Source organism: Pelodiscus sinensis, unplaced genomic scaffold (assembly GCF_049634645.1).
Source record: "Pelodiscus sinensis isolate JC-2024 unplaced genomic scaffold, ASM4963464v1 ctg55, whole genome shotgun sequence".
Taxonomy (NCBI): Eukaryota; Metazoa; Chordata; order Testudines; family Trionychidae; genus Pelodiscus; species Pelodiscus sinensis.
The window spans coordinates 498,328-510,756 of NW_027465994.1; the positions used below are offsets into that span (position 1 = coordinate 498,328).

General features: G+C 53.8%; 1 protein-coding gene across 4 annotated transcripts in view; it reads right to left on the reverse strand.

The window, feature by feature from the left end:
* LOC102462263 (C-terminal-binding protein 2) overlaps window positions 1–12,429 on the reverse strand; it is a 33,933-nt gene that overhangs the window by 19,780 nt on the left and 1,724 nt on the right. For all 4 annotated transcript variants that reach the window (XR_012900106.1, XM_075917898.1, XM_075917899.1 and 1 more), the window contains exons 2-3: window positions 1,178–1,260; window positions 924–1,056 (exon numbers count right to left, since the gene is read on the reverse strand). Coding sequence is in view for 3 of the 4 variants with exons in the window: in XM_075917898.1 (XP_075774013.1) it covers window positions 924–942 (19 nt within the window). In the remaining variant the exon portion in view is untranslated. The remainder of the gene's footprint in view (window positions 1–923; window positions 1,057–1,177; window positions 1,261–12,429) is intronic.

Sequence of the window (12,429 nt, forward strand, 5' to 3'; positions counted from 1 at the left end):
CGAAGCCCCCAGGCCGCACTCACCGCCGGGCCCAGGTCCTGACTCCCAGCAGGAAGCGGAAGGGCCGGGCCGGGCCCCAGGCTCCCTCGCTCGCTCGCTGGGCAGCGCCCCGTCCGGCCCGGAGCGGAACGCGCCGCGCAGCCATAGAGACGCAGCGCAGAGCGCCGCCACTTCCGCGCGCGAGCCCCGCCCTCCCTGGCAGCCCGCGGGGCGGGGCCTCGGCCGAGCGCGCTCCCGGGGCAGGAAGGGCCGGCGCCGGGCGCGCGCCCCAAGGAAGCAGGTCGGCAGCGGCACTTGCCGCGCCGGGCTCACGGGGACCCAGGCCAAGGCTGCTGCGTGCACCGGGGACTTGCCAGTTTGACATGCTGCGCTAGGGCCTTGGGGTGTTTCTCCAGTGGCACCGCATTTACAGCAAGACTGGAGACCTTCGGGTACTGCAGCTTAACCACACGTTCGGGGCTGAATTCAGTTTCTTGAGAGAAATTATTTGGTCTGTATTGTACAGGAGATATGTGTCATTATTTCCAGCTGGTAAAAAACCCACCAACCCCTCTCCAAGACACCCTGGCTCCCTCTTCTTACCCCACTCCTTCAATCCTACCTGGTTCATCTTGCATCCTCATCATGGCATTGCATGAGGCAATTCCTGCTAACAGGTCACAACACTGACTAGCTGCATGAAAGGCCATGTTGGCACCTAGCAGTTCTGGAGTGGAGGAAGCAGACTTCCAGGGGAAGGCAGGAACCAGACAGGTGGTAAGGAAAAGCATTGTTGCAAAAGTAACAGCTACAAAGTCTTCTCATTCTCCCATAACCTGCTGATTGGGGATTCCTGGGATAGGACCAGACGGAGAAAAGGGGAGCTACTGCCATCACAACCTTGCACATGCTGAAGAGAGATGCACCTGGGCCTTTGGTCAAACCTGAAACTGCAAGCTCCATGGTCTGGGATCAGGTGCTGCTCTTCCAAACTACTTTTTTCACTACTGCCCCAATGCTTGGTAGTCATCCATGCTTTCGAGCCAAGGGGTTTCCAGTACAAGCAATCATCAGCCCCTGAGGATGAGTAGCAGTGCCTTTTGGTGGGGGGCCCAAAAGCCTTCCCCAAGCTAAGCAGGTCTGTGGCCAGTGTTTGGGATGGGAGGCAGCTATCTTGACTGCAAGGAGACAGACTTACATGGGAGTGGTGGCAACTGAAACCTGTGCTGTCCAGAAGGTGAATCCTAGGAGTGGAGATCAGTTCCCACGAGGAAGCCCTCTCTGTAAAAGACACCACAAGAAAGAGATTTAACAGCATGGTCTTTGCCTCAACAGGTGTCTCATAGTCCAGGGTGAGGGACCAATGCCACAACACCCTGTCTAGCAACTTCTGACACCCTCCACAGAACCTTTAATTGGGGAATGTGCACTGCATACCCCTGCTAGAGAAGGGCTTGTCCATTTCCGACCACTGGGCTTTATAGTTTAACTGCCTTGATTCGGTGTGCATGGTGATTCCCACTTCCACATGAGGATGAGCACAGGCAGTCCTGACTGACTCAGTATCTGGTACCCACTGTTGTCATTACTTGAGAGGTTCTAGCTCTTTATTTCCAAACACTGGTTCCAATTTGTCGCCTATAAAGCCTTTTACGCAAGAGTTTTTGCGCAAAACCTCATTGCGCAAGAGCGCATCCAAACCTCAAAGCACATCGCAAAAGCGATGTGCTTTTGCGCAAGAGAGCATCCACGCTGCATGGGCACTCTTGTGCAAGAAAGCTCTGATGGCCATTCATAGAATGGCCATAAGAGCAACTGTACTTTTTCCCAAAGGGGTTTCTTGCACAGAAACCCTCTGAAGCGTCCACACTTGCCTTTTTGTGCAAGAACTCTTGCGCAAAAGGGAGTTATGCCTCGTAAAAGGAGGTATACTTACAGCAGAAAAAGCCCTCTTCTGCCATTTTACTCTTGATTTCCTTGTGCAAAAGTGCATATGAGGTGTGGACGCTCTATGGGTTTTTGTGCAAAAACCTTGCAGTGTAGACATAGCCAGGAAGTCTGGCCATGCTCTCTAGTGAGGGATGTAGATGAGTCACAAGGGTTGTACAGAGGCAACAAAAGGAGAGAGCATGTGGCAAAACCCCTCTTTCTGCAGCCATTTTCTTTCCTGACCAGTTCTCCAGCCATGATTAGCAGAAAGACCCTCCAGAACCAATATGCCTTGGCTCCTTCTGCAACCCATATGCCTGAGGGCAGGAATGAAAGTGTGTGAATCAGTGAATGAATGAAGTGGAAGCGTGAGAGAGAGAGTGTGAGTGTGTGTGTGAGAGAGAGAGAGAGAGAATGAATAATTTTTTGGGTAACGATCAAATGAAATTAATAGATGGTATGTTTAAAAGGACACCTTGCCCAAGAATTCTGTGGAGTCCAAGACTATAACTGGCTTTAAAAAAGCAAAATAAATATATGGAGGACAGGTCTATTAATGGCTATTAGCAAGGATGGGTGGGAATGGTGTCCCTAGCTTCTGTTCCATTCTGTTCATTCCTTTTAGGGCACCTAGAATCATAGACTCATAGAATCCTAGGGCTAGAAGAGATCTCAGGAGTCATCGAGTCTGGCCCCTTGTCCAAAGAAGGACCAACCCTGACTAAATCATCCCAACCAGGCAAGACTTAAAAACCCCTAGGGAAGGAGATTCCACCATGTCCCTAGATAACCCATTCCAGTGCTTCACCACCCTCCTAGGGAAATAGTTTTCCCTAATATCCAACCTAGATCTCCCCCGCTGTAACTTGAGACAATTGCTCCTTGTTCTACCATCCGTCACTACTGAGAACAGCCTCTCTCCATCCTCTTTGGAACCTCCCTTCAGGAAGTTGAAGGCTGCTATCAAATCCCCCCTCACTCTTCGCTTCTGCAGACTAAACAAATGCAGCTCCCTCAGCTTCTCCTCATAAGTCATGTGCTCCAGTCCTCTCATCATTTTGGTTGCCTCCCCTGGACCCTCTCCAATACATCCACATCCTTTCTATAGTGGGGGCCCCAGAACTGGATGCAATACCCCAGATGTGGCCTCACTAGAGCTGAATAAAGGGGGAAAATCACTTTAATAATAGAGGGGATTTAAATGTGGCCCAGGTATCCATAAGGCCATGCAGACGATGGTCAGTCTGCTCTGAAAACAGGGTGAGACCCTCAAAAGGAGGTTTTGGATGGTAGCCTGGGGCTCTGGAGGCACCGCAGACACCTGTAGCCACGAACCGTGGCATAACACAAGGCCCATGGCCATGGCGCAGGCTGCCACGTCTGCGGCATCCAGTGCCACCTGGAAGGCTGCCTGAGAGACTACCCTCCTCAGAGAGGGACTTAAACTTGGGGCAATAAGCTCAATGAACTTACAAAACATGGGCTGCAATGGGTAAGCACAACGACTCAGCAGTACCTGCTATTTCACTATGCGAAGCTGCAGACCCCACACAAGGCATAGGCATTCCTGCCCAGTAGTCCACCTTTTTGGCATCCCTACTTTTAGACATTGGACCCGGCTGCCCCTGCTAATTCCGTTGGTTAACCACCAGGACAACCAGGAACCCCAACGGGGGATGGAAGAAGAGGTGTGCCACAAGAGGGGAATGAGCAAAGTCCCATTGCTAGACCTTCTTGTCAGTCAGCGGGATGGAGACCGGAGTTTGCAAAAAGGTCTTCATGGTCTTTGTCACGGTCTTATTGAGGGGCAGAGCCACCCTAGTAGGGGCGTCAGTCTGCAAAGTGTCAATTGTCGGGTCCGAGTCATCCGACACCTTTTCAGCCTGGACCTCCAAACTCTGGGCCAGGTGACAGAAGAGGTCCTGGTGCAACCTCACATCCATGGAGGACATGTATGGAAGTGCTCTGCCAAAAGCCTCATCTGAGGAAGAGGAGGATAACCCCTTCAGGCCCACTTCCTCTGGGTCACAGTCCTGCAATGGGGCCTAGAAAGCTACCGAGGATGCCAATGTGGAAGGCTGAGTCACGCGTGGCCCTCTCTCCACCAAGGGCCAAGGTGAGGCTAGCCCTTGGGGCAAGGACTGAGCTGATGTAGGGAAACAGGTCATTGGGGTCACCAAAGGAGGAGCCCTTGGCCCAAAGTAAATGGACTCTGGTCTAGAGGGTCCCGTGCCCTGACTCTGATGGTAAGCCCAGGGGATACAGAAAGACCTCTGACCAGGGGCCTGCCACTGGGGTGGCCAGGACTGCTGCACTGGCTGTGCAAGAGTTGGCTGCAGAGGCCAGGGCTGTTGCTGTGTCCGCAATGACACACTCCAGTGCCGGGAACTGTGCCAGGAATAGGACCTGTGCAGTGACCTTGACCTGGAACCCCATGATGACATGGCAGACTCCGCCTCCAAATCAGCAGAGTATTTGGAGGTTGACCAGGGCAGTGCAGTAGCTGTCGCAGCCAGTGTCCTATGTTCAGGTGCATGCCGGACAATGGACTTGGCTTTCCTCAGTGCCAGGGAGGAGGCAGTGGCATAGCAGGCAGCAGTGCCAGACCACCCGACAGCTGAGTTGTAGTTGCAGAGGGACCCAACGCAGGGGCTGGTGCCACTTAAGTGTCTTGTGTCAGTGTTGATGCTGGTACCGGGGTCGAGGTGGGGTCCATCTCCAAGGACGGTGAGGGGCCAGTGCCACGGTCGAAGTCAACTGTACCGGAGTTGTGCAATGACTTCTGGTGTGTTGGGGTGTTGGTGGAGCAGTTGTACCTTTGCAGCAAGGCAGCCACGCCTGCCTTTTTCAGACGGTCAAACTGCACTGGTCCGCACACCATGCTCAACTCGTATGGTTGCCTCCTCATAGCTGCTTGGACATGGTGGCGGGTGAACTTAGGGTTCCTAGTCTTGGCCAATCAGCTGACCACCATACAAGTAGACAGCAGACAGCCAAAGATTCTTTGGCTGGTGAGGAGAACATCCTTCCCCATCCTTGCAGTGGCCAACAGCAGATCATCCTTGGGGAGATGGCAGATGACCTGAGACCCAGACAGGCTTTGGGCAGATGAGACACAACCCCCCAGTCATCTTAGACCTCCTTGCCATTGGTTCCAGGCTGTGCCTTGGTCAAGCATTGTGTAGTCACTGACGTGCAACAGCATCGCCACATAAAACACTCACGCACAGGCTCTCTCTTGGATAACCGCTTCTACTTCCTTCTCTTTTCATGACTAAAGTCATTCAGCAAGTGACAACGGAGGCAGGCTTGTGCGGCTGAAAGCCTCTATTCAAAACCTGGCACAGAGGTGGCAGCTGAAAGATGGTCACTGTGCACTTGGATGAGACAGAAGTGTGCCCCTGTAGCTGTGACTGAGCAGCCCTATTTAGGATCCGCTCTGCTTACCCCAAACGGGGAAGGGACTAGAAAAGATGCCCTAAAAATAGTCTGTGTCAACCCAACCTGCCTGGTAACTGCAGCCAGGGAGAGACATTTCAATTTGCAGGGAGAAGAAGAGAAAAACATTTTATACTTAGATTTAGAATCTGGAATGTCAGGACACTGATGGGCAGCGACAAGTCTGACTGGCCTGCACATGGAACAGCTCTCATTGCCCGAGAGTTGAGGAGGTTGTGACGGCGTGTTGGGGGTTCCCCGTCTCCTGCACCCCGAGATGGCACAAACAGACTGCACCGGCCAGTGGAATAGAGGAAGTTTATTGCCTCTCCAGGATACAGCATAGCACAGATGTAGTCTGGTCACAGAACTGGGCTAGGACGCCTCAGGCCCCCTTGAGTTGGGGGGAGACTGGGCCCCTAAACTCCAGCTCCTCTCCCTAGGCTGTCTCATCCATCCTCACAGACAGCCACCAACCAACTCACTAACTTCCAGCCCTGCCCCCCAGCCAAGGCAGCATTCCACCTTCCTTTGTTCCTCTCCATGGGGGGTGTCTGGCCACTGGTTTACATAGTGACTCATCCTGTTTTGCTGGGTCGTGGTACCCACGGCAGCCAGTGGGGGTTACCCCAGAGCCAGCAGCATAGAAACCAGCCAGGTACCCCCACTACGTCACAGTTCTCCCCCCTCCGAGAGCGAACTGAGCAGGGTCACTCCGCTCGTGACCTAGGGAAGTTCGGGTCCTCTGCGTGGGAACCCGCCCCGGGGACATGGGTGCTCCCCTTGACTCGGGCCGGCCGTGGCGAGGCCCCACATGAATTGGCTTCCCTCTGTCCACTCGCCGCCCCGCTCCAGGGCGACTGGCACAGGCCTGTCCTCGGGGGTCACACCCACCCTTCCACTGGCCTTGATCTCTGGCCAGGGTCTCTCGGGCTGGGGCCACTATGTCGGGCCGGGCCAGCGTCACCTCCGCCCCCGTGTCCCAGAAACCCGTCACCTTCCTGCCATCCACCTCCAGGGGTACGAGGCAGTCCCTCCGTAGGGGCCGCCCCGCCCCCACCCGGTGCACGGATAAATCTGTCTCCCGAGGGTCAGACCTCCCAGGGGAGGTGCACTGAGCATCCTTCCCCTCTCTCTGAGCTGAGGTTTGCCGGCCAGCCCCTGCCACTGGGGCAGCCTGCCCTTCCTCCCGCCCCAGCCAGTTAACCCTGGAACGTCCCAGGTCATGGGACCTGTTCTTGCGCCTGGTGCATTGAGCCCTCTTGTGGCCTCGTTGCCCACAGCGATGGCAAGTTAGGTTCTGTGGGCCCATTCGGGTCGGCTCTGCCCGGGCCCTGGCTGGTTTTCTGGGGTATCGACGACTGGTCCTGGCCCCTGGGGCTCGCCTCGGAGGTGTCTCTCTCCGTTGCTCCGCCGAGAACCGGTCTCTGCGCGATTCTCTTTCTCTCCGGGACTCCCGTTCACCCCCGGACCGGCTCTCCGTGAACTCATCCGCCAGTCTCCCGGCCTCCTGGGGGTTCTCTGGTCTCCGGTCCTTGAGCCACAGCCTCAGTTTGGGTGGGCACGCTTCATAGAGCTGCTCCATCATGACCAGCTTGAGCAGCTCCTCTGCGGTCTGGGCTCCGACTCCAGACACCCACTTGCGGCAGTATTGCGCCAGGCGGGAGGCCAGGTCCACATAGGTCTCCCGTGGCCCTTTCTGTACCCCCCGGAACTTCTTCCTGTACATCTCGGGGGTCAGCCCGAACTTGTGCAGCAGGGCCTCCTTGACTCGGTTGTAATCCCCTGGCTGTAGGTCCTCCAGCTGACTGAGCACTCCGGCCGCCTCCTGGTTCAGTGCGGGGACGAGCTCCTGCAGCCAGTCAGCTGGGGGGACCTGTTGCAGCCCACAGGCCCTCTCAAAGGAGCTGAGGAACCCGTCTATGTCGCCCACGTCCTTCAATTGGGCCACTGTGAGCCTCTCCAAGCGCCTGGCATCCCCGGGACTCTGGGGCCCATCCACTCTTGGCGCAGCCGGGGCCCCGCAGGTTCTCCGCTCTGCCATGGCCAGCTCATGCTGTCGCTGCCTCTCTCGGTCCTGGCGCTCCTTCTCTCGGTCCTGGCGTTCCTTCTCTCTGTCCTGTACTTCCAATTCCTTCATCCGCAGCTGGATCTCCAGCCGCCGCAGCTCCGCTGGGCTGGCCCCTGCCCTAGATGGGCTACGGCTTGCAGGCCTCCCGGGAGACGCTGTCTCATCTCTCCGGTGGGTTCCAGCGCTCCTCCCCCTCTCTGAGCCCGACACACTCTCAGGGGGGGTCTGGCTGCTTCCCCTGGGGACAAGATCCTGGCCCCGTGGCTGGTCATTCTCTTCCAGCTGGGTAATCAGCTGGGCCTTGGTTGCTTTCCGCACAGGCAAGCCCCTCTCTCTGCACAGCCCCACCAGCTCTGCCTTCAAGAGTCGGGCGTAGGCCATCTGCCCGCTGGGCCCCTCGGTGCAGACTCACCAGTCTAGTGCTGCAGCGCCCCACGATTCCCAGGAACCGCTTCGCTCTGTCTCCAGCACGCCTGGCTCCAGGGCTCTTGCTTCTACAGCGCCTTGTCGCTTGCCGCTGGGAGCTTCATCCACGGGGTGCAGTGCATCCCACCCCTGACACCAGTGTGACGGCGTGTTGGGGGTTCCCCGTCTCCTGCACCCCGAGATGGCACAAACAGACTGCACCGGCCAGTGGAATAGAGGAAGTTTATTGCCTCTCCAGGATACAGCATAGCACAGATGTAGTCTGGTCACAGAACTGGGCTAGGACGCCTCAGGCCCCCTTGAGTTGGGGGGAGACTGGGCCCCTAAACTCCAGCTCCTCTCCCTAGGCTGTCTCATCCATCCTCACAGACAGCCACCAACCAACTCACTAACTTCCAGCCCTGCCCCCCAGCCAAGGCAGCATTCCACCTTCCTTTGTTCCTCTCCATGGGGGGTGTCTGGCCACTGGTTTACATAGTGACTCATCCTGTTTTGCTGGGTCGTGGTACCCACGGCAGCCAGTGGGGGTTACCCCAGAGCCAGCAGCATAGAAACCAGCCAGGTACCCCCACTACGTCACAGAGGTTCAACATCGATATCGCTGCTTTGAGTGAGACTCAACTAGCCAATAAGAGTCAGATTAAAGAAATCCGTGGTGGCTATACCTTCATTTGGAGAAGTAAACGCGAAGACGAGCACCGCATGCTTAGTGTCGACTTTGCTATTAAGAATAGCCTAATGTGTAGCCTCAATGAACACCCTACTGGTGTCAGCGAACATCTAATGACGCTGCGCCTTAGGCTGGCTAACAACCAGTTCCCAACAGTAGTCAGCGCTCACACTGCCATCCTACAAGCCATGAAAGATACCAAAGAATTTTTCTATACACACCTCGATAGCATCCTCAGAGGTGTCCCTAGAGAGGACAAGCTGGTACCTCTCAGGGATTTCAATGCCAGAGTAGGTACTGACCTACTTGTGGAATACCTGTAGAATGGTGTCCTTGGGAGGGAAGGTGTAGGAAAAATGAACTCCAATGGTCACCTCCTTCTTACACTCTGTGCTGACCATGGTCTAGTTATAATGAACACTCTGTTCCAGCAGAAGAACTGTTTCAAGTCCTCCTGGCAACACCCACGATCAGGACACTGGCACCTGCTTGATTATGTCATTGTCCAGTCTCAGGACCATGCTGATGTCCACGTTACTCGACCCTGAAACAAGGCTTATCTTCCAACATTGCCTTAGCAACAAGTTACGTAGCCAAAATCCACCATAGGATTGTCTCCATGCATAGTCATTTCTGAAAACTGCTGTCCTGGAAACTTATGGTGAAACCCTTGGATACACCAAGCTAAGGAACCAGGATTGGTTTAAAACTAATGATAAGGAGATCCAGACCTAACTGATGTTAAATGCAGAGCGCTCAAAGCCTGAAATAGCAACTCTCCTCATCTCAGCAGAAGAAACACGATTATAAGCTTGCAAAGGCTGAAGTACAACAAAGAATTAAGAGTCCTTAAAAACAACTGGTGGAGAGACAAAGCAAAGGAAATACAGTCCTATACCAATTCTAACCATAGTCATGAGTTCTTCGATGCTGTTAGGGCAATGTATGGACCATCAAAACTGGGATCAGCAGATGGGACATTGCTTATTAAGACCAAAAACGGCATCAACAGCCTGTGGCTGGAACACTTCAGCCACCTGTTCAACCGTGATGCAACTGTTGACGACAGCATTTTCAACATGCTCACCAGCCTCTGTGTCCATGTCAATCTGGATCATAAACACTCCATCTGTGAGATCCAAGCGGTCACCCAAAAAAAAAAAAAAAAAAAAAACACAAAACACAGCAAGGCCACAGGCACTGATGGAATCCCTGCTTAAATAATCAAGCAGGGAGGACCATCTCTGCTGTTGTGCCTATACTGCCTCATTCTGATCATCTGGAGAGAGGAAACCATACCCAGTGAGCTCAGATACGCCATCATAGTGACCATCTTTAAGAAGAGTGACAAGATGGGCCGTGGAAACTACCGAGAGATCTCCTTGCTCTCAACCACAGATAAAAATCTCACCAAAGTCCTTCTGAACCATCTCCTTCCACTGGCTGAAGAAGTCCTTCCAGAGTCACAATGTGGCTTCCAACCATGACAAGGAACAACTGATAAGATATTTTCTGCCTGCCTAATACAAGAGAAGTGTTGGGAGCAACATCACCCTCTGTATATGGCATTCTTCGATTTGACAAAAGCATTTGACTCCATCAACCGCGAGGCCCTCTGGAAGATCCTGTGACACTTTGGCTGTCAATCAAAATGTGTATTATACATCTCTTACACAACTACATGCAGACTGTGATACACAATAATGGCAATGCAACTGAACCAATTGACATAAGGACTGGCGTCAAACAAGGGTGTGTGATACCAAAAAGATATTAAATGATGTAGGTGCTATGCTCCAGATTATTGGAGATGACCTCCCAGATGGAGTCAAAATAACCTCCAGGACAAATGGTAGCCTCTTCAATCTGGTCCGCTTCAGAGCCAAGACCAAGACCACAACATCATCAGTGGTAGAACTTCAGTACACTGACGATGCCCACGTCAGTGCCACCTCAAAAGATAGGCTCTAAGCAATTGTCATTTTCACCCTGGGCTACCGCAGGTTGGGACTGACTCTCAATCCATGAAAGACCAAGTGGTAGAGATGTAGCCGTGTTAGTCTGGGGTAGCTGAAGCAAAATGCAGGACAATGTAGCACTTTAAAGACTAACAAGATGGTTTATTAGGTGATGAGCTTTCGTGGGCCAGACCCACTTCCTCAGATCAAATAATGGAAGAAAACAGTCACAACCATATATACCAAAGGATACAATTAAAAAAAATGAACACACATGAAAAGGACAAATCACATTACAGAACAGAAGGGGGATGTGCGGGGGGGAAGGAAGGTGAATGCCAGTGAGTTAATGATATTAGAGGTGGGGAAGGGGAAATGTCTGTGAGTTAATAGTATTAGAGGTGATAATTGGGGAAGCTATCTTTGTAATGTGTAAGATAGTTGGGGTCTTTATTAAGTCCGGTGCGGAGGGTGTCGAATTTTAGCATGAATGCCAGTTCAGAGGATTCCCTTTCAAGTGCAGATTTGAATGTCTTCTGAAGTAGGATGCAGGTTAGCAGGTCATGAAAGACCAAGGTTTTCTTTCAGCCAACACTCACCATATCGTTATCCAAACCAACCATCACAGCAGACGACCAAGTGCTGGAGAACATCAACAGTTTCTCTCATCTCAGAAGTGATCTGTCTAGCAATGCTGACATCGACAATGAAATCTACCATCGAATCTCCAGTGCCAGTGCAGCTTATGGACATTTACGGAGGCGAGTCTTCGATGACTGTGACATCAAGATGTAGACCAAGATTGATGTCTACAGTGCTGTAGTCATCCCAATGGTGCTGTATGGAGCTGAATCCTGGACTCTCTATAGATGACATATTAAAGATCTGGAGAAATTCCACCAAAGGTGCCTGAGGAGAATTTGGGCATCAAGTGGCAGGACAGACAGACCAACGTTAATATCCTCGCAGAGGCTGATTCTTGCAGCAATAATCGTAATAATCACCCACAGGCAGCTACGATGGTCTGGTCACGTGGTCAGGATGCCTGACACACACTTGCCTAAACATATTTTCTATGCTCAGCTGAGGACTGGGATGAGGTCTCATGGTGGGCAGAAGCAGCACTAGAGGGATGTTCTTAAGAACACCTTAATAAATTGCGGCATTGACGCTGACACCTGGGAGAGGCCGATGAAGGATTGGGTAACCTGGAGGACCATCATCAAGAATGGTTCCCAACACTCTGAGATCAAACGACGTCTCCATGAAGAAGATTGTGTAAGGCAGTGGTCCCCAACCTTTTGGGGCTGCCAGGCACCCGGGGGCGGGGCCACTCACACGCCGGGCACCCAGGAGTGGGGCCGCACACGCGCCCTGGGGTAGGGCTGCGCCCGGGGGCGGGACCACCCATACGCCATGCGCCCGGGGCCAGCACTGCTCCTGTGCCGTGCGCCATGGGGCAGGACCACCCATACGCCGCGTGCCCAGTGCTGGCGCCACCCATGCACCGCTCTCCCGGGGCTGGTGCTGCTCCTGTGCCACATGCACAGGGGTAGAGCTGCCCATACGCCATGCGCCCGGGGCCAGCACTGCTCCTGTGCCATGCGCCATGGGGCGGGGCCACCCATACGCCACGCGCCCAGGGCCGGCATAGCCCTTGTGCTGTGCACCCGGGGGCGGGGCTGCCCATGCGCCATGCACCATGCACCCGAGGGCGGGGTCAGCCCCCAATCACTTGGTGTGCGCACAGAAATGACCTGGTGGGCACCATGGTGCCCGCGGGCACCGTGTTGGGGACCACTGGTGTAAGGAGTGTGCCCGGGCCCATATTGGTGCCGCTGGAGTTAGAGACCTCACGTGCAGCCACTGCCAGAAAGTGTTCCTTGCCAGAACTGGCCTCATTTCTCATCTATGTACTCATCAGTTATAGGCATCCAAAGGGAAATCTTAATTGATCT